Genomic DNA, 20,472 nt, shown 5'->3' with positions numbered 1-20,472 from the left:
AAGCCTCAGTCTTGTGGTACCATCCTGAAGATCTTTTATGGGTTCATTTAAGGAGGACCACTTTCCAGGTGGCACTAGGGGTAAAGAACCCGCCTGCCAATGCAGGAGATATAAGAGATGTGGGTTTGATCCCTGGGTTGGGAAGACCACCTGGAGGAGGGCAGGGAGAATCCCATGGATAGAGGAGCCTGGTGGGCTACAGTTCATAGGGTCACAAAGAGTTGGATGCGACTGAAATGACCTAGCATGCAAGGAGGACCACAAAGAAAAACTTGATTTTCCCCTCAGCTCATATGTAGCACCCAGTATGTGCCGAAGGGCTCCTCTGGAGATATTGTAGACATTGAAGACATCTGGAACACACTCCCAAATCAATGATGGCCAGTTCAGAGGCAGAAAAAACTCCTTTCCCCCAACCCCAGGGGAGGAAATCCTTTCCCATGGGAGGAGAAAAGCCCTTTTTGGGCACTGGTGGGGGTGTGGTGGAGGTTGAGTGCTGATAGGAATCCTCCTAGTCCTTGTTTTCTAATAATATCCAAGGTGTAGTCACCTGCTTTGCCCCAACCTTTTCACCTCTCCCTGTCTTCTTACCTGCTCATCCCTCTAATCCTTAACTCTTGACTTACTTGCCCTACCCTAATCTTGTCCTGACCTCAGCTGTACCCTCTTGCCATGCTTTCAAAAGATGTGTGCTGCATGCTAAGTCGCTTCAGTCGCTTCTGACTCTGCGACCCTATGGACTGTCGTCTGCAAGGCTCCTCTGTCCATGACATTCTCCAGGCAAGAATACTGCAATGGGTTGCCATGCTCCTCCAGAGGATCTTCCCGACCCAGGGACTGAACCCAAGTCTCTTATGCTTCTTGCATTGGCAGGCAGATTGTTGACCACGTGCCACCTGGGAAGCCCCTAGGGAATTCCCTGGCGTCCAGTGGTTAGGGCTTGGTGCTTTCACTGCCTTGGCCAAGGTTCAGCCTTTGGTAGGGGAGCTAAGATCCCGGAAAAGTGCGGCCAAAAATAAAGCTAACCTGTAAGCTCCTCACCTCCTGGCTTACCTATCCCCTTCTCACTTTTCCATTCTAAATGGTGACTCAATTGTCTTCCCTTCTCAGTCTCAACTCTCCTGTGCTTTTTCACTAGTATATCTTCAACTGCCCTGCTCGCTTATCTGCCAGACCCTCACCTGCCCCTGACCCCTCTCACTTCCCTTCCAGAGGCCTGTGATCTCTCCAGAGGGCGCGGGGTGCGGTGGGGGGTGGGGAGCTCGCCAGAAGAAGGGACAAGAACTTCGGGCCAACCGGGAAAGACCCAGGAGTTTTGATGCAGAAAGGGCGGTGCCATCAGAAGGTGGCAATAAAGAGCCGAGATAGGAGACGGATAGCGGAATCAATGAGACGAGGAGACAGAATGAGCTGGTGATATGGGAAGACGAGGGCGGGTTTAGTAACGGGAATGAGCCAAAGGTTCTGTAAAGACGGCGGGAAACTGAGCCGGCTACGTGCCCAGTCTCCGGATCCGCGTGGAATTTGGAAATTCTGAGGCCGCTCTTAAAACTAGCGGTCAGGACGGACGAGGAGAGCCAACGACGCGGTCAGCCTCTCGCTCGCCCCACCCCAACTTAGGAGGCCCGGAAGCGGAAATGACGAATGCGGAAGTGACCGGCTGTTGCCGAGGGGACGGGCCAGGCAGATGCCAACATGGCAGCTGTTGGGTCTGGTGGTTCCACCGCGACGGCCGGGCCAGGGGCTGTCTCCGCAGGGGCGTTGGAGCCTGGGACCTCGAGTGCGGGTGAGACAGGTTGTGGCTGAGCGGTCAGCGGCGCGGCGGAGGTCGGGATCTCTGGGGGATTAGGAAGATCCTTCACTAAGGCGAGAGGGAGCATCCCGTATGGACCAACCTATGTGTGTTGGGGGTAGAGGGGAGGAAGTGGGTTTTGGGGGCGGGGCAGAGACCATTCCGGGCAAGGTATGGAGGTCCTTTCTGCAAATAGAGTGTAGAGACCATTCTGAGTTGGAGAGGGGTATTTCACTTTAAAGAGGCTAAGACCGCTGAGACCATTCTCAGGGTGTGTGTATGGGGGTTCCGTCCTTATACACGGGAGACACTATTCTGAGAGCGGGACAGTTTTTCCTTACAGAAGAGAGGGTAGTGGTTTCTTCCTTGTAAAGGGACAGGGGGTATTGTGAGTTAGGGTGGGGCGGCTTCTCCCTTATAGGACTTAGTACATTTTGAAGATAGCGATGCCTGTTATATGGGGAGAGGAACGTTCTGGGGGTCCCTTCCTAATGGAGGTAGTTCATTGTATATTGCAGTGAACATACAGTTTTCCTTCTATGGTGGAGAAAGGACATTCCGAGGGTGTCAGGCCCTTCCTTATAGCGAGGAGAATTGATTGTGAGTAGGACAAGCGATAATTCCTTGGCTGGAGGTAGGGGTATGCGGTGGTGGAAGGATGATTGGTGTATGGGGAAATATTTCCTTATATTGTTAAAGGACCCAGACCATTGTTAGTGGAGAAACCATTTATTCTATGGTGTTCAATCCTTTGGACAGTGGAAGAATAATTTCTTATATTTGTTAGACCATTCTGGGTCAGGGAGGAATCAGTCATCATAGGAGGGAGGGGTTGGAGAGACCATTCTGAATGTGAGAGAATAGAATAATTTAGATAAAAGAAAGACAGTTCCTAAATCTTTGGCTTGTTCATCCGTAAAATGAGAATACTGATAGTTCCTTTAGAGATCAGAGCTGTGTAGGGTTCTGTTGAGGTGATCCATATAAATCCCTTATCCCAGTGATAGGCACCCAGTAAGCACTCAATAAATGTCGAGGAAGCAGTTGGTATTCTGCCCAGGGCAGGGTTGCTTCTCACCCAGGAGAGGAAGAGAGAGGGCTGAGGCGGAAATAGGCTGCCCCACCTATTTCCCAACACCTCAGCAAGGATTCCAGGTATAGGCTGAACAGGGTGAGGCCTACTTCTCCCATTTTGGCTCTTCCTGCCTGTGGCTGAAGCAGTGGAAGCTGGCGTAGGGATCGGACCCACATGGGTTAGGATAGGCAGGCAGAAGGAGGAAGTACTGGTGGCTAGGAGGATCCTGGTTGATAAAGGAGAGGGGAGAGTGATGGTGTGGTTATGCCACAACAGCTTCTGACCCCTTCTTCCCCCTTGCTCCTTCCATTCCCCACAGCTCACCGGCGCCTCAAATACATATCCCTAGCCGTGCTGGTGGTCCAGAATGCTTCCCTCATCCTCAGCATCCGCTACGCCCGCACATTGCCTGGGGACCGCTTCTTTGCCACCACTGCTGTGGTCATGGCTGAAGTGCTCAAAGGTCTCACCTGCCTGCTGCTGCTCTTCGCACAGAAGAGGGGTATGAGCCAGGGAGAGGGGCTGCATTGGAGTCTGTGGAGGGTACTCTGTGTGTTTGTGTGTGTGCCTGAACCCACATGGAGGGTTTGTTGGGGGAGTATTTCTGTGTCTATGAAAATTCCTGGCAACTGTGGAAGTGCAGCTTGGCTGCCTTGTACCTCCAGCTCTGAGTAGCTGCATCCACATTTTTATACCCCTAACTCCCCAGGAACTGGCCCATAAACACTGAAGGAGGGAGATAGTCTGTTCCTATAAGGTAGCAGGTGACCCTTACATAATGGTTTATTGATTTCTCTCTTTCTTTATGGAGAATTTCAAATACAAAATCAGAGAAAATAATAACTATGTCCTATCACACAGATTCAACAATTATCATCTCATGGCCACTCTGCAATTAAATAGATAATCATCAGTGATTATCCACTCACTACCAATCTATGTGTCTGTTTACCTAACCCGCACCATGTTATATTGAAATATGTTCCACATGAAGAATTATTTTAATTCCCTCTTAACTATCTTGAGTAAATATTTTGTTACATTTAGAAAAATAACTGCAATATCTAGAAGTCATACATCAAAAAATTAATACTTTTTAAAGTTAACAATCATATACCCAGTCAGCATTCAAATTTGTAATGATTTCTCAAATATCATAAAAGTTTTAAAAACTTTGTTTGAGTCAGGTTTATATAAAGTCAGTGCTTTGTAATTGGTTGGTGTCTTCTGGGTCTGCTATTTCTAGATTCCCTCTCAACTCTTTTTTTTTTTTCTCTCTCTGCAGTTAATTTGTTGAAGAAACTGGATCATTTGTCTTATAGACTTTGGGTAGCTTGAATTTTGCTGAGTGCCTCCCAGTGGTCTCATTTCACATGTTCTTCTGTCCTGTGTATTTCCTAAGTTGTTGGATTTATTTACTAATTTAAACACCTCCCTAAAGGCCTTCTTCTTTAAAATGTTGCCCAGTCATTTCTCTATAAAGGCCTCGCATGTGGCTCTGCCTTAGGTATTTACACTGAAGAAAACATTCTCACCCATTTGTTAGCTCCAGGACACTGGGAGGCAACAGTTTAGGTACTAACCTCCTGTGTTCTTGATTGATTCTGAGAAGGTTCGAGTGAACACTGTGTGGCAGGCTCTCTTCTGGCTTGTGGAGGTGAACATTTTAGTGATGGAGACATACATCTTGCCCTCAGGGGGCTCATATTTTAGACAGGGAGAAACAGCTACAGGTTAATCACAGGCTTTCATCTCTTATCTATTTCAGCCTGTCCCCCACCCAATTTTTTTTATTTTCAGTTTTCTCATCTGGCATGAATTTGTCCATGAGTCACTGCAGAAATATGAATGAGCTTGATTATGGTGTGTAGCCCCACATGTGTGGTGTGTGAAATATATAGCATGTATACCATGTTACCTTCCTAATACTTGGACATTTTTGAACACCCAAACCCCTGGGTGCAGGGGATATGTGTAAGGGGTTAGAGATCAATAATTACTCCTGGGACTTAATGCCATGAAGGGCAAGGACAGGGTTTTGTGAATGAACATCAGGAGTTCCTGCAATAACCATGTACAGTGGTTGTGGGGTTTTCCCTGAGGAAGGATACTTAGCTGAGCCTTAAAAGTTGAGCTGCAAAAAAGTGGGGTGAGATTTGTAAAGGTCTTATTATATAGAAAAGTATTCTCATGAATTGACTGGAGCAGATCCCAGCCAGACTTTCTGCTTCATAGTTAAGCCTGCATTCTTCCATTTGACAGGGGCAAATGCTTGGTGTGTGGGAGGCTGACGGAAAGAAGTGGCCAAGTGGAAGATTGCCCCTGCTCTCAGGTGGCTCTCAGGCTAGGAAGGATCTAGGAAAAGTCTAAAAGCTCAGTCTGAAACAATCCCTCTTGGTAAACAGCCTTCCACCCACCATCCGAGAGCATCTACTTCACAAGCTCCTAGTTAGTGCTGATAGTTTCATTGCACACACTGCACTGAGGGCTTGCCCTGGGGCTTTGTGCCAGGGAGGTGGGCTCTAAGATGAGTGATGAAATATGGACTGTGGTTCCCAGACTGAGTATCCAAAAGGCTTGCTGGAGACATTGTGCTGTAGAGAAACTGAGCACAGACCTCATTCTAGCCCTCAGGAAGTCAGTGTAGTGGGGAGACACAGGACCAGGCCCACTCCTGTCCTTTAGAGGATCCCCATCTGTTGGTAGTCAGTGCTAAAAAGGGCTCTCTTCCCTCCACCTAGGTAACGTGAAGCACCTGGTTCTTTTCCTCCATGAGGCTGTCCTGGTGCAGTACATGGACACACTCAAGCTTGCAGTGCCCTCTCTCATCTATACCTTGCAGAATAACCTCCAGTATGTTGCCATCTCCAACCTGCCAGCTGCCACTTTCCAGGTGAGCCCAAAGCCCAGCCCTAGAGGAACTGGCTGGGGTGGGGGATATAGGATGTTTGGGGAGGAAGTACTGCAAAGTGCAGGGGCTGTGTCTCCTGTGGAATGGAATGTCCTTGGCTCTTCCTCAACCTCAGTTTCCTTATCTGTGAGAACTGGGAAGGGAAATGGTAATAATAGCTACTCACTGGGATGCTGGAATGATTAAAAGAAATGATATCTGTGAAGAGCCCTTGGTTGGTGATGAGCTTTAGGCTATTTACAGGTGGCCTCTTTAATTGGTTAAAGAGCCTGGATTCTGGCGCCAGGCTGCCTGGGTTCAAATCCCAGCTCTGCTGCTTTCCAGCTGTGTGATATTGGGCAAGTCACTTAACCTCTCTGTCTCATCTTTAAATTGGACATTGCAATAGTACACTTCTTATGTGAGGATTAAATGAATTCATGTGAACTGCTTAGACCCGCACCTGGCACACACAGTAGCCTCTATGTAAATGTTTACTGATGTTATTTCATAACGGATTCATTTGTATCAATATGTACGGGTTCCTTTTTATCAATATATTTATCAAGACCTCCCTCATCAGAATGTTTACAATTCATTGGTTACCTGCTGTGTGAGGTACTTCAAATATATCAGTTGTATTTACAGATGATTATGTCAGGACTCAGGGCAAGTGCTTCCTCCCATTTCACACAGCTGGGACACGGGGTTGGAATGTGGACTTAGCTGTGGTCTGGGCATCCTTGCACAGCCATCCTCCTGTGTACTTTCTGGGAGGCACCTCAGAGCTATGTAGTCGCATCCCAGTTAGTGGCCAGCGCCTGGATATCTTTGCTGTTTCTACGATCATCTACTCTGCCCTGTGCCTCCACTGTGCCTGGGGGCCCACAGTGGGCGCCATCCCCCATGTGCACATGTTGGGGTTGGGATCAGCCCTCAGTGCCTTCTGCATGCTGCTCACAGGTGACGTACCAGCTGAAGATCCTGACCACAGCACTGTTCTCCGTGCTCATGCTGAACCGCAGCCTCTCCCGGCTGCAATGGGCCTCCCTGCTGCTCCTCTTCACTGGCGTCGCCATTGTCCAGGCACAGCAAGCTGGCGGCGGGGGTCCACGGCCACTGGATCAGAACCCTGGGGTGGGCCTAGCGGCTGTGGTGGCTTCCTGTCTCTCCTCAGGCTTTGCCGGTGTCTACTTTGAGAAGATCCTCAAAGGCAGCTCAGGCTCCGTGTGGTTGCGCAACCTGCAGCTGGGCCTCTTTGGCACAGCCCTGGGCCTGGTGGGGCTCTGGTGGGCTGAGGGCACAGCTGTAGCCCACCGCGGATTCTTTTTTGGGTATACACCTGCCGTCTGGGGTGTGGTGCTCAACCAGGCCTTTGGTGGGCTCCTGGTGGCTGTTGTCGTCAAGTATGCTGACAATATCCTCAAGGGCTTTGCCACCTCCTTGTCCATTGTGCTGTCCACTGTTGCCTCCATCCGCCTCTTTGGCTTCCATGTGGACCCATTGTTTGCCCTGGGTGCGGGGCTGGTCATCGGTGCCGTCTACCTCTACAGCCTGCCCCGAGGTGCAGCCAAAGCCATAGCTTCTGCCTCTGCCCCCACCTCCGGTCCCTGCACTCACCAGCAGCCTCCCGGGCAGCCACCGCCACCACAGCTGTCTTCCCACCACGGAGACCTCAGCACGGAGCCCTTTCTGCCAAAGTCAGTGCTGGTGAAGTGAGGGCTGGTGGCAGCGAGGGGGGGACAGGGAGGGACTCTGGGTGGAGGGTGTTGGGCATCTGCAGGATTCAAGTTGCCACTGGGGCCTGGCTCCTCTGGGGTTGGAAGGGTTTTTTCTTCCAAGTCACTGAAATTTCCAGAAGGGTGTGGGACTAGGGCAGGGCATCACATGAACCCTTCCTTGTAGCCAGGGGTTTTTAGAGCTGCCTCCTCTGCCCCAGTCTAACCCCTCAGCCAGAGGTGTCCTGTCTCTCAAGCCTGGGAGAGTCCCAGCAATCTCTCCACCTTTGTAGGGACAAACTGGACAAAAATTCTTCAGCTCTTTAGTAGTGACTGATGCCTACCTGTGGGGTTCCGATTCCCATAGCTCGAGGCCTTCTCTCCTCCCTGGTAACTACACTGGATCATGTTAGCAGCTCAGTCTTTTTGTGGCCTTGGGGCAGCTTCCCTGACACAGGGACTTGAAAAAGGGCCTCTTATGAGCACCTAGGGAGAGAGGAAGGGGGATGAGAGCTGAGATTTTTGCATCAGCCCACTCAGGGGGAGGGTGCAGTAGGAGCCATTGGTTTGTAAGTGGTTTGGGGGTTTGTGGTGTAATCAGATGAATGATCCAGGGTGTGGGAAAAAAGAAGGGAGGTCCTTGAAGTGGCCTAGTCTCATGGAAAAGACACTGTAAGTTGCTGGATGCAGGGTTATTTTCTGAGACATCCGGAGAGGAAAATAAAGCTGCGAACCACACTTGTGATACCCCACTGGCTGTATGAGGCACCCTTACTTCATGTGGAAGGGTGTCTTTAAATTGCTGACATGTGGAACCTGCCCCCCTGCACTCCCCAAAGCTTATTAACCCCTTAACTGTCTCCCAGGGTGTGTGGGGAGTATGTGTGTGCATCTGTTTGTGCGTGTGTGCGTGTGCTTGCACATGAGAGATGCCTGGGCTGTCTTTGCTATATGTACATAGGGCCATTGGATCTTTATTTTTGATTAATTTGTTCTGATTTTTTGGTTTGTTTTTTAAGGGACTGTAATGAACAAATGTCAGGATACCCAATGCCAAATAAAGATATTGTATTTATTTAGTCCACGTGTAGCTTTCTGACCCAGGGGACCTGCTCTCTCCACGTGGGCTGTTACTAACCTTGGACTACCAGCCTCACTAGTCACCCTCGCTTGCTCAGGATGCCCACTTGCCAGCCCACCCCAGCTCTCTTGTGTTTTTCTTTCCTTCCCGTTCCCACCACAGGTTGCTCACCAAGGTGAAGGGCTCCTAGCCGCTGGGACTGAAGACGCTGGCCTGGCCTCGCTCTTCCTTGTTGCCCTGGCCCAGCCAGGACCAAACTTTCTGATCAGTATTAGTGGTGGGGAGAAGCAGACACTGAATCCCCTGTCCCCACCACCCCCTCCCATGCAGGGCTGACATGACTAAATGAGGGCCCAGACAGGACCCAACCACCTCAGCCTCCAGCCCCTACTATCCCTACAGTATTTCTTAGGTGAGTTTTTGTAAATAAAACATGCTTTGCATCTTGCTGGTTTGGGTTGGGAAGTCTCAAAAGTGTGAGAGAGAGAAGGAAGCACTCAGGTCTCATCGGCATGATCCACTGAAAAGCTTTTATTAAAAACCCCAGGGGGGGTGGGGGTGGGGGTGGGGGGAGGTTCAGTCCTGCTGCTTGGTTCGGGAGGCCTCGGCATTGGCCCGGAGAACAGCCCCTGGGGAGGGGTAAGGGCGCTGCTGGAAGAGGGGCCCAGCTGCTGTCGTGTCTGCACCTGTCTTGGCCTCATTCCGCTTGGGGAGTCCCGTTGACCACGTGCCCCTGGGGAGTGATAAGAGGGTCAGGGGTGGAAATGTCTAATATGCGTAATGTGTCAGGCACCCTCGCCCCCAACAAATGATGAAGGAGGAAAGGAGATAATGAGGAAGAAAGGAATGATCAGTGGTGGAGTGAGCCAAGGAAAAAGGAAGGGATCTTGAGGAGTGGTCACTTACCGGGGTGCATCTGAGTATGAGCTGGGGTCCATGGGGTCTAATTCTTCATCCTTTCGGCTTGCTGCTGTGGAAGTACATAGCAGAGTGGGGTCTTCCACAGGGGCACAAGGAGTCTCGTGTCACCAAGCTCTTCCATCCCCACAAGTGGAGCATGTGGTTGCCAGGCCCCAGGTCCTGGCACTCACGAGAAGCCAAGCGAGGGTTTCCTTACACTGTGGGCCCCTGGTGCCTCCCCGCCCCGCCTCACCCCAGCTTACCCTTCTTGCTCTTGGGGTAGGGAGCCAGCTCCTCCCGGCGATGGTGGCGCCGTTCTTTGCTCTCTTCTCGGTCAGCCTTGTCATACCCGCGGTCCCGATCCCGGTCCCGCTCTCTCTCTCTATCTACCTTGTCATAACCACGCTCCCGGTCCCTATCAGACTTCTCATGGTTCCGCTCTGACTTCTCATGGCTGCGGTCTGACTTCTCATGACCTCGGTCCGATTTCTCGTGGCCACGGTCTGATTTCTCATGGCTCCGATCCAGCTTCTCCTCAGCATCTGGGAACATGAAAGCCTTGTGATCCTCCTCCCACCTCGGAACCCAGCAGCCTTGGCCTCCAGCAGCCTCCCCTGCCTGGGCTGGGCCTTCTGACCTTACCCGCCCCTCCTTGATCCACTAGAAGGCCCTGAGGCCAACTGACCTGCATTACTGCTCCTGAGCTTCTTGGTGGATTTGGTAACAACAGAGTTGGGGTCGTGTGGGGAAAGCCAGGACACTAGGTCTGTGTCCACATTCCAGTAGTAAGGAAGTCCGCTGTGAGGCAGTTGGGGGGAGGGGGAAGAGAGGGAAGGAATGTCATCACAGATCTGCTCTCCTTGTAGCCTCAACACGTCTCCCCAATCTCTGCCTATACCTGCCCCATTCCAGGACCCCACAGGGAAGACCGCCCCCCCCACCAGATCTCTTCCCCACTGGCCCCCATTTACCTCTTCCCAGGACCAGACATCATGGAATGTAAAGTCAAATGGGCCTTAGAAAGCATTACTACGAACAAAGCTAGTGGAGGTGATGGAATTCCAGTTGAGCTATTTCAAATCCTGAAAGATGATGCTGTGAAAGTGCTGCACTCAATATGCCAGCAAATTTGGAAAACTCAGCAGTGGCCACAGGACTGGAAAAGGTCAGTTTCATTCCAATACCAAAGAAAGGAAATGCCAAAGAATGCTCAAACTACCGCACAATTGCACTCATCTCACACACTAGTAATGTAATGCTCAAAATTCTCCAAGCCAGGCTTCAGCAATACGTGAACTGTGAACTTCCAGATGTTCAAGCTGGTTTTAGAAAAGGCAGAGGAACCAGAGATCAGATTGCCAACATCCAACCGATCATCGCAAAAGCAAGAGAGTTCCAGAAAAACATCTATTTCTGCTTTAATGACTATGCCAAAGCCTTTGATTGTGTGGACCACAATAAACTGTGGAAAATTCTGAAAGAGATGGGAATACCAGACCACCTGACCTGCCTCTTGACAAACCTATATGCAGATGAGGAAGCAACAATTAGAACTGGACATGAAACAACAGACTGGTTCCCAATAGGAAAAGGAGTACGTCAAGGCTGTATATTGTCACCCTGCTTATTTAACTGATATGCAGAGTACATCATGAGAAACGCTGGGCTGGAAGAAGCACAAGCTGGAATCAAGATTGCCGGGAGAAATATCAATCACCTCAGATATGCAGATTACACCACCCTTATGGCAGAGAGTGAAGAGGAACTAAAAAGCCTCTTGATGAAAGTGAAAGAGGAGAGTGAAAAAGTTGGCCTAAAGCTCAACATTCAGAAAACGAAGATCATGGCATCCGGTCCCATCACCTCATGGGAAATAGATGAGGAAACTGGACAGTGGCTGACTTTACTTCTGGGGGCTCCAAAATGACTACAGATGGTGTCTGCAGCCATGAAATTAAAAGATGCTTACTCCTTGGAAGGGAAGTTATGACCAACCTAGATAGCATATTAAAAAGCAGAGACATTTCTTTGCCAACAAAGGTCCGTCTAGTCAAGGCTGTGGTTTTTCCAGTAGTCATGTATGGATGTGAGAGCTGGACTGTGAAGAAAGCTGAGCACCAAAAAATTGATGCTTTTGAACTGTGGTGCTGGAAAAGACTCTTGCGTGTCCCTTGGATTGCAAGGAGATCCTACCAGTTCATTCTAAAGGAGATCAGTCCTGGGTGTTCACTGGAAGGACTGATGCCGAAGCTGAAACCCTAATACTTTGGCCATCTCATGCAAAGTGTTGACTCATTGGAAAAGACTCTGATGCTGGGAGGGATTGGGGGCAGGAGGAGAAGGGGACGGCAGAGGATGAGATGGCTGGATGGCATCACTGACTCGATGGACATGAGTTTGAGTGAACTCCGGGAGTTGGTGATGGACAGGGAGGCCTGGTGTGCTGCGATTCATGGGGTCACAAAGAGTCGGACACGACTGAGTGACTGAACTGAACTGAGGGATAGCACAGGAAGGGTGAAGTCAGAAGTTAGCTCTCCCTCCCCACCCCCATGTCATCAGGCTCACCAGGAAGGGTCAAACACCTTGTACCAGCTTGGTGGCAGGCCCTCCAACCGGGTAGCCTCATAGTCCACAGGATCGTCATCATAGTCCTCAGCAATGATCTCTTCCTCTGGTTCTGGCAGGACAAGGAAGGGAAGAGGACAGCAGTAAGAACCAGGGAGATTCCCATCCTGCAATCAGGGCCTGGAGAGACACACTCACATTCACGTGGACTGTGTGTGTGTGTGTGCACGCCAGGTCTCACATGCCAGAGCAAATACTGCTCCTGTTCCAAATCCAAGTATCTGAATATCAGGATTTACCAAAAAAATTTACTCAAATCTGTTTATGGGAACTACTACCCAAACTTATCTGGTTTCAGACTTTAGACAGGGATACATTTTTTTAAAAAAGTATCCATATTTATTCAGCTTCTGAGTTCAAATAGTATGTGACACTGTATTATGCAAATTTGAATAAAATGAGTTTCAACAGCAAGGGGTTTACCTAAAAATATGTCCAAATCTATTCAGCTTCCACAGATGGCAAATATGGGGTTTCTGACTCCTATATATTGACTAGCAAGTTTGGACAGCAAGGGATTTATCCAAACACTTCTCTAAATCTGTTCAGTTCCTGATGCCTGCAATAGTTGTCAGTTACTATCAACAGAATAAAGAAAGGTGTATGAGTACTTGGACCTCAGTAGTCCTATCACAGATTTCACCCATGGATATAGTTAACAATTAAATGTATGTCAGCAACAGCATAGTGCCTGTCACACAATAGGCCCCAAATAGATGTCAGCTACAATCATTAATATTGTTAGTAAGATACATACAGTTAGTACAGGGCCTGGTAGCAAACAGCCTTAAAATAAATACCATATCAGTATCATTATCAATATTATTGATAACCAAAGATCTTTGTTTGGCATACAACAGGCTTGTAATAGATGTCACTTATCAATAAAGTGAAAATAAGATGAGTTTTCTAGTACCTGGCACACCTTAGCCCAAAATAGATGCCAGCTTTTACTATTATTGATAAATAAGGTATAAATACTAGCAACAGCAGCACAGTAGGCCTAAATGATAGATCCTATCATTACTTTATATACTGTTAACCACAGTGTATGATAAGCACTTAAGAAGACTCAAAATACATGTCAACTATTGACATGGTGAACAATAAGGTATGGACAACTCACACAGTGCCTAGTTCCACAGCAGGTCTGAAATAATGTTACCTACTAGTATGTTACAGAACAAAGTATCAGCACCCTGCGACTATACTTGGCCGACAGGAGGCTGCCATAGGTGTCAGCTTACTATTACTATCCTTATTACACTTCCAGGAATTAACTGATGGGTTAAACTTTGGCTACAGAAGACCCCAAAATACACATCAACTGTCAGTGTTAAAGAGGCAATGTCTATTCCACACCCCACCTCCCCTCCTCCTCATAGGATAGGAATAGGGGTCAGTAACACGTATTGTTGGGCTTCCCTGGTAGCTCAGAGGTTAAATCATCTGCCCGCAATGCGGGAGACCCGGGTTCGATCCCTGGGTTGGGAAGATTCCCCTGGAGAAGGAAATGGCAACCCACTCCCGTCCAAGTATTCTTGCCTGGAGAATTCCATGGACGGAGGAGCCTCGTAGGCTACAGTCCACGGGGTCGCAAAGAGTCGGACACGACTGAGCGACTTCACTTTCACTTTCTTTCACTTTCAACACGTATTGTTAACAAGGAAATGCCTGCCACCCCACTGCTTGGTGCACAATAGGCCCATGCTAGATATCAAGCGGCAGTATCCACAACAAAGTGCCTGTCAAGTCGGGCACATGGTAGGCCTCTCTTCTCTTAGTTCTCTCACCAGGCTCCAAATGTTTGAGGATGCCTCTCTTGGCCAAGCGGGTCTGCAACGCAACGGGCAGCGGCATAGCGGATGGCAGACAGGCCTACGGAAGGACAGACAGACTGAAAAACAGCTCAGATGAGGACTGAATCTGGTTACAAGAGTAACCAAGCGCCTCCCCGCAGCATGTACTCAATCTGGACCCCCATCTACACTAGGAGGGAAACAGACCCTACCCGCTGAAAGGTGGAAGGGGTTGTAAACAGCAATATCACCAACACTCTCACCAACTCTGCTCTCCCAGGCCAGTGGCTGCAGCACCGGGTTCCCGTCCTAGGCCCAGGCTCCGCCCATCGCCCGAGGGGCCATGCGCGGCTCCCCCACTACCCAAAATGGTTTCACCCAACGTCCCCCAAAGACTGCTGGGTGGGAGGAACCAAAGCGTTGGGATGGGGGAGCACAGTGTAACACCTCCTCCAGCTCCCAAAAATGCACCCACCCCAAATTACCAATACAGTTACGCAAGTAGTGGACGACTTTCCAACTGGCCACCTCTCTCTCGTCGTCTCTATGAGCGCCAGGACCACACGACTCTCTTCTCCCAAAGCACAGAATGAGTTTCTCTCTCCCCGAGCTTAGACGTAACGTGACGACGCTCACGCAGTGAAAAGATGACGCAAACCTACCTAGCCAATGAGAATGCGCTTTGGTCTGAAGTCTGGCGAAACAACAGAACCGTTGCCCTGGGATAGGTGGAAAGCTCGGGCGCTTGTATACGTTTCCAGTGGAGGTGTGGCCCGGCCAGGGTTTAGCGATACTGCGCGGCCGGACGCCGGCGCCATGGAGGAGTATGCTCGGGAACCTTGGTACAGCGAGGGGCATAGGTGTCGGGACTGTTGCTGCGGCGCCATGGCCAGCGGTGGGAGGCGGGTGGGGGAGGCACGGGCCACACAGCGCCACGTCCCAGACTCGGAACACATTTAGACTTTTGTTGTCTTCTGCTCCTCTCCACTTGGTTTCTCTTACTCGGGCTCCGTTAAAAGGGGCCACAATTGTGTGCCTGCAGAAGAAGGTTTGGTGCAGGACGGACCACTCCACGTTTCCCTTGATTCCGTACCTCCCAGCCCCTCTGTTAAAGACACGCTGGTCGAATCCATTCCAGCCAGGGGGTGGTGCTGTGTTGAGCGGAAATCCCCTGGAAAAACGCATGGTTTTTTCCAGGTCGCTTTGGTTAATGCTGGCGGGGCCTGGATGAGCCTGACCACGATTCTGGTCATGGAGGGGTGATGGGTCCTCCGCACTGTATGTGCTTGATTTTCCCCAGTTGTGCGAGGGTGAAAAGGGAAGAGGACGTGGCTTTGTTGGACGTGCTCATTATCGGAAAAAGGGGTGCTACCCCATTCTGCTTAAGGAACAGTGCCTGCAACACCTGTAGCGTAATTCAAACGTGCCAATTCTTTAATTAATGCCCTCTCATTAATTCATTTAATCTTTGACCGTAGTCAAGCAGTTGGTTGATTCCCTGGTTGGCTGTGAAGGGGGGGGGGGCGGACAGGTCCAAGACTGATGTTTTCCCCTCTTCACATTATTTTTTGCTTAAATGAGGGGAGAAATAATCCCAGTATTATCTGAAGTGCTAGTTCTCATTTGGGTGACGTATTGCTCCCAGTTGGAAAGAGATCTTGTGACTTGGCATGAGGGAGCGCTCACATTAACCTCATCCTCCCCTTCCCGCTTGCAGCCCATGGCGAATTGTGGATGATTGCGGTGGAGCCTTCACTATGGGTGTTATCGGCGGTGGAGTCTTCCAGGCCATTAAGGGCTTCCGCAATGCCCCTGTCGTGAGTCCTAGCCTTCCCTGGGTGCTGCTGAGGTCCTGCCCTGACCACATGGGATACTGTTCTGAAACTGCTTGGAACTGCCAGTCACGTGCACTTATTCATTCTGGTGTCTGCTTACCTACTGTGTGGCAGGCCTAGCTCCAGGATCTGGGAGTTTGGGGGAACTGCAAACATGACCTCTGACCCTCACTCTGCTGGAGCTCCTCAGAAATGCTGTGCTGTCAAAAGGGTCATAAAACCAAAACCTAATTGTGTGCAAAGTCAGTCAGATTTTACCTAGAGTCAGATTCTGGGTGAGAAGCCTGGGAAAAGGGAAGTGACAGGAGTTTAACTGGCAGGAGGAGGACAGCCTTAAAGTTGAGCACATGCTTTTAATGTAACATAATCAATTCTCTCTCTCTGACAACACTCCCCTTTTCCCTTCTTGGGAGATCTCATCGAATGTCATGACTTTAAATGCTATCCACTTCCCAAGGTCTCTGCAATTTCTCTAGCCCTGTACTTCCTCTCAAATCCTGGCACCCTCTTTCCTGAATCTTTGTCCAGGTTTCTCCCTCTCATTCTCAAGGTCTCAGAGCAAATGCCCCCTTCCTTTAAGAGGCCTTTCCTGACCTCTCAGCCACTGTCATAGCTCTTTATCTCGTTTCCTCTAGGGTCCTGATTGCTGCCTGAAACTATCTTGTTTATCTGAATCCTTATTCAGGATCTGTCTCTCCCACTATAATGTGAGCTCTGAGAGGGTAGGAGCCAGGTCTACCTTGTTCACTGCTGTATCCCTGCATATACCATGGTGCTTGGCACATCGGTGCTAAGTACTGAATGAATGAATAACTTCCTATCCTAGCTCTGAGAGCACTTGTAGTGGGCCCTAGTTCTTGGCCACTTCTCCACATCTGTACCCTTGAGGCCCCTAACAGGTTTCCTCCCTCCATTCCTCTCTTAAAAACTAGAAACCTTATCTGCCAGTGACCTGAACCCTGCTCTGACTCCCTTCCTTCTCACTTTCCCTCAGGGAATGCGGCACCGATTGAGAGGCAGTGTCAATGCTGTAAGGATCAGAGCCCCTCAGATTGGAGGTGAGAGGTTTGGGGAGACAGGTATGATAACAGAGTTGGGAATGCTTGCTCCTTGGAGTCTAGACTGAAAGTTGAGGGTCCAGATTCTAGCCCCAACTCTGCCTGGGGCTTCCCGGGGGGAGTGATATTTCTCGGCAGTTTCATACGGGTGAGTTCTGGAGTTTAGATCCAGGCCCTGGCTCTTCCCTGATGTCTGTGTGACCTTGGGCTAGTGGCTGAACCTCTCTGAACCTCACCTGTAACATGGGAATGATAAAAGCAGTAACCACCTCAATCAGTTTTGTAGTTAGGTAACTTACATAGTACTTACTAAGTGCTGGTTGCTTGCTAAGCACTTTGATAATATTAACTAATAAAAATTTTCAGAAGTCAGTAACATAAAGTGTGTAGATCAGGTCTTGGCACATGGTAAGACTTCTGTAAATAACTATCATTGTTAACTGGCTCTCCTCACCCATTTCCTTTTCTCCTAAACCCAGGTCAGATTCCAATTCTGTGTGGTAGTTACGAAGGTCAGAGTTGCTCTGTTAAAAGCCGTATAGACAGGAGTTCCCTGGTGGCCTAGTGGTTAGGATTCTGGGCTTTCATTGCTGTGACCTGGGTTCAGTCCCAGGTTGGGGAACTGAGATCTTGAAAGTCCTATGACAGGGCCAAAAAAAAAAAAAAAAGCCACATTGAAGCAGACAAGTCTGCTTGTAACCACGTATCCGCTCCCTATGAAGGTGCAGGGAGTGCCGATGGGGATTATAAAGAGCTTGAAGGAGCTACCACAGGGGCAGGTGGACATTGTCTTCTAGGAGTTTGCCATCTGCCTTTATGTCTGGTTATTCTCCCCATTCTTTGTCACAGTATTCAGGCCCTGGGAGTCCCTGAGCCATGGTTTCTCAGGACTACCCGCAGACACTGATTAGGCTTTGGTTTCCCCACAGGTAGCTTCGCTGTGTGGGGGGGCCTATTTTCCACCATCGACTGCGGTCTGGTGCGGCTTCGGGGCAAGGAAGATCCCTGGAATTCCATCACCAGTGGAGCACTGACCGGGGCTGTGCTGGCTGCCCGCAGTGAGTGCCCCAACCCCAGGCCCCAGCCCCTTCCACCCTGCTCTGCCTGTTCTCACTGCTGTCCACCTCCCTGTCCCCTCCTTTCTCCAGGTGGCCCATTGGCCATGGTGGGCTCAGCAATGATGGGGGGCATCCTGTTGGCCCTCATCGAGGGTGTTGGCATCCTTCTCACTCGCTATACTGCCCAGCAGTTCCGCAATGGTGAGTAACCAGTGAAGCTGGTCAGGGAGAGGTGGGAAATGCTCTGTCTTGTCTCCTCCACTCACGTTTACCTGTTTATCTCCTTTCTAGCGCCCCCATTCCTGGAGGACCCTGGCCAGCTGCCCTCTAAGGAGGGTACCCCAGGCCCAGGCTACCCCAGCTATCAGCAGTACCACTGAGGAAGTGACCACCTGTCACCGCCACTGTGGGAGCTCCTCCTCGGTCCCCTCCCCAATGATCTACCTCGAAGGGAGGGCTGGCTCCCAGTTGGCCCATGGGACCCTCAAGAGGGCCTCTATCTGTTCCTTTATCCCAGGTTGGGGGTGGGGCACCCCAGCTGCCCTGATGGATGGGTCCCTTTTCTCTCAGGGCACCCCAACCCCCATTCACATGCTCTCACCCCAATCCCTTTGCATGGCACTCTGATGAGTATTTAAAGCCAGTTTTGAAAATGCCTGTGTATGTACTCCTTGAGCCACCCATAGGAGCCGCTCCCTGGGACAGGGTAGAGCCCTCTTCAGGGATGTGGGAACCATCGCATTTGGAGTCACACAGAGAGTCGTCTCTAATAAAGGTTTGTGGATGAGTGAGTAGGAGGGGGTCTATGAATCAAGATGGGAATAGTACATGAATAAGGATGTGTGGGGGCCAAGTGGTGAATCACAAGCAGACAGAAGAGGAATGGGCTTAGAAAAGGAGTGAACACAGATTGCTGGGGTGGAGGTGGTGGTTCAGCATGTGGCACCTCTGAGCCCTCTTCCCTACGTCCTCATTGCCAAGGCTGAGAAATCTGACCTCACAATGAACAGTCTGCCTAGATAGCAGTCCCCACATTTGTGAAGATAATTCCCCCCTCCATGTGGCTTCATCAGGGACCTGGGATGGAAGTAGGGATCCAGGAGACCCAGTTTCCTTCAAGAAGGTACCTTTAGTTTCCTCTGCACCACAGCCATATTTGTGCTCTGCAATGCTCAGTGTTGTCAGTATTTAAGAGTACCACAGAATAACCAGAAAATGAGTTTTCATTTGGGGGTGGGGTGGGGATTATGGGAAAGAGAACTTCCTGGATAGACACTGGCCCCAAACACTGTCTCTTGTGTGCAAACACCTACATGTGTAGGGCAGACGCCTCCAGTGGGGTGCAGATGGCCTCATGGGAGACACACAAACTGTCCCTTGCAGAGAGGTGGAAATGCTCTCTCTCTTAAACAAAGTCACTCCCTGGGGGTGCAAATGCTGAGTTCTCAGGCCTCCCAAGGCCTCAATGAGGACCTAGTGATCCTTGATGGTGGTAGAACTGCAGCACTCCTTGATGGAATCAGTGCCAGGTATGGGCAGCTGGCCCAGTGCCTGTAGCTCTCAGTGTCACAGCAGGGCTCTAGCCTTGAATTTAGAGACTCCACCAGCAGCAACACACCTGCCAGTGCAGGACCTGGTCTCCAGCCAGACCCAGGGTATCTCGGTCTGCAGCCCTTGTGTTTATAGGCCACTTCCGCCCATTCGCTGCACCTAGGCCTCATACTTCGTGACTTCCAGACCCCATTCCCCGCTGTTTCCAGACCCCACCCTGCTCCTATCAAACAGGCATGCTCTAGCTCTTCTAAGCGGTGTTCTCCTGTCAGCTCTCTGTTTCCACCATCCTCAGCCCTCTGTAACGTCCACAGACGTCTCCAGGATCCTCTCGCTCTGGTCTGCCCTCTCTCCCACCCAGCCCTCTTAGCCTCCTGCAGGCCCTCTGTGTATCAGCTCCAGCTCTCCTGAGGCCTTGCCCCTGCTGTGTCTCCCTCAGTACATTTCAGTCCAGCCACTCAGTCATGTCCAACTCTTTGTAACCCCAGGCTTCCCTGTCCATCACCAACTCCCAGAGCCTGCTCAGACTCATGTCCATCAAGTTGGTGATGCCATGCAAACATCTCATCCTCTGCTGTCCCCTTCTTCTCTTGCCTTCAATCTTTCCCAGCATCAGGGTCTTTTCCAATGAGTCAGTTCTTGGCATCAGGTGGCCAAAGTATTAGAGCTTCACCTTCAGCATCAGTCCTTCCAATGCATATGCAGGACTGATTTCCTTTAGGATTGACTAGTTTGATCTCCTTGCAATCCAAGGGACTCTCAAGTTCTCCAACACCACAGTTCAAAAGCATCAATTCTTCGGTGCTCAGCTTTCTTTATGGTCCACCTCTCACTTCTGTGCATGACTACTGGAAAAACCACTGCTTTGACTAAGCAGACCTCTGTTGGCGAAGTTAATGTCTCTGCTTTTTAATATGCTGTCTAGGTGGGTCATAGCTTTTCTTCCAAGGAGCAAGCAGCTTAATTTCATGGCTGCAGTCACCATCTGCACTGATTTTGGAGGCCAAGAAAATAAAGTCTCTAACTGTTTCCATTGTTTCCTCATCTGTTTGCCTTGAAGTGATGGGGACCAGATGCCATGATCTTA

At 50.1% G+C, this 20,472-nt stretch overlaps 3 protein-coding genes across 10 annotated transcripts; 2 read left to right on the top strand and 1 right to left on the bottom strand.

Moving 5' to 3' along the window:
* The first annotated feature begins 1,684 nt into the window (after positions 1-1,684).
* Positions 1,685-8,925, top strand: SLC35A2 (solute carrier family 35 member A2). Of its 4 annotated transcripts, none has more exons than XM_068962302.1 (5): positions 1,685-1,786; positions 3,187-3,369; positions 5,609-5,760; positions 7,311-7,457; positions 8,719-8,925. In XM_068962302.1, the coding sequence occupies exons 1-5, from the start codon at positions 1,696-1,698 to the stop codon at positions 8,890-8,892; spliced, it is 747 nt and encodes a 248-aa protein (XP_068818403.1). In that variant the 5' UTR covers positions 1,685-1,695; the 3' UTR covers positions 8,893-8,925. The 4 variants fall into 4 exon arrangements, with proteins under 4 accessions (XP_068818403.1, XP_068818401.1, XP_068818400.1 ...); XM_068962300.1 differs by having other exon boundaries at positions 6,721-7,457; positions 8,719-8,746; XM_068962299.1 differs by lacking the exon at positions 8,719-8,925 and having other exon boundaries at positions 6,721-8,454.
* Positions 8,926-9,123: 198 nt separating this feature from the next.
* PQBP1 (polyglutamine binding protein 1) lies at positions 9,124-14,480 on the bottom strand. 5 transcript variants are annotated; one of them, XM_068962340.1, is made up of 7 exons: positions 14,369-14,480; positions 13,878-13,962; positions 12,025-12,136; positions 10,142-10,254; positions 9,720-9,998; positions 9,463-9,523; positions 9,124-9,289 (listed from the first exon to the last, which is right to left on the bottom strand). In XM_068962340.1, exons 2-7 carry the CDS (start codon positions 13,942-13,944, stop codon positions 9,133-9,135), a joined length of 789 nt encoding a protein of 262 aa, XP_068818441.1. In that variant the 5' UTR covers positions 13,945-13,962; positions 14,369-14,480; the 3' UTR covers positions 9,124-9,132. The 5 variants fall into 5 exon arrangements, with proteins under 5 accessions (XP_068818441.1, XP_068818439.1, XP_068818442.1 ...); XM_068962338.1 differs by having other exon boundaries at positions 9,463-9,526; positions 14,412-14,473; XM_068962341.1 differs by having other exon boundaries at positions 9,463-9,526; positions 14,369-14,451.
* Positions 14,481-14,680: 200 nt separating this feature from the next.
* Positions 14,681-18,565, top strand: TIMM17B (translocase of inner mitochondrial membrane 17B). The gene is made up of 6 exons (XM_068962851.1): positions 14,681-14,725; positions 15,601-15,700; positions 16,713-16,776; positions 17,706-17,834; positions 17,925-18,035; positions 18,126-18,565. Exons 1-6 carry the CDS (start codon positions 14,700-14,702, stop codon positions 18,212-18,214), a joined length of 519 nt encoding a protein of 172 aa, XP_068818952.1. The 5' UTR covers positions 14,681-14,699; the 3' UTR covers positions 18,215-18,565.
* The last annotated feature ends 1,907 nt before the right edge of the window (positions 18,566-20,472 follow it).

The sequence above is a fragment of the Capricornis sumatraensis genome, chromosome X (genome assembly GCF_032405125.1).
Source record: "Capricornis sumatraensis isolate serow.1 chromosome X, serow.2, whole genome shotgun sequence".
Lineage (NCBI taxonomy): Eukaryota > Metazoa > Chordata > Mammalia > Artiodactyla > Bovidae > Capricornis > Capricornis sumatraensis.
This window is presented reverse-complemented; position numbering and strand designations above follow the sequence as displayed.

What these genes read in the sequence shown, in the direction of transcription:
- SLC35A2 (XM_068962300.1), top strand. Translation starts at nt 1,696, where the DNA reads ATGGCAGCTGTTGGGTCTGGTGGTTCCACCGCGACGGCCGGGCCAGGG. An exon ending in GCTCTTCGCACAGAAGAGGG is followed by an intron (nt 3,370 to 5,608) that starts GTATGAGCCAGG and finishes CCCTCCACCTAG; the next exon opens with GTAACGTGAAGCACCTGGTT. An exon ending in ACGGAGCCCTTTCTGCCAAA is followed by an intron (nt 7,458 to 8,718) that starts GTCAGTGCTGGT and finishes TTCCCACCACAG; the next exon opens with GTTGCTCACCAAGGTGAAGG.
- PQBP1 (XM_068962338.1), bottom strand. Translation starts at nt 13,944, where the DNA reads ATGCCGCTGCCCGTTGCGTTGCAGACCCGCTTGGCCAAGAGAGGCATC. An exon ending in GCTCAGGAGCAGTAATGCAG is followed by an intron (nt 9,999 to 10,141) that starts GTCAGTTGGCCT and finishes TCATGTTCCCAG; the next exon opens with ATGCTGAGGAGAAGCTGGAT. An exon ending in CTACCCCAAGAGCAAGAAGG is followed by an intron (nt 9,527 to 9,719) that starts GTAAGCTGGGGT and finishes GTACTTCCACAG; the next exon opens with CAGCAAGCCGAAAGGATGAA.
- TIMM17B (XM_068962851.1), top strand. Translation starts at nt 14,700, where the DNA reads ATGGAGGAGTATGCTCGGGAACCTTG. An exon ending in GAGTATGCTCGGGAACCTTG is followed by an intron (nt 14,726 to 15,600) that starts GTACAGCGAGGG and finishes TCCCGCTTGCAG; the next exon opens with CCCATGGCGAATTGTGGATG. An exon ending in GCTTCCGCAATGCCCCTGTC is followed by an intron (nt 15,701 to 16,712) that starts GTGAGTCCTAGC and finishes ACTTTCCCTCAG; the next exon opens with GGAATGCGGCACCGATTGAG.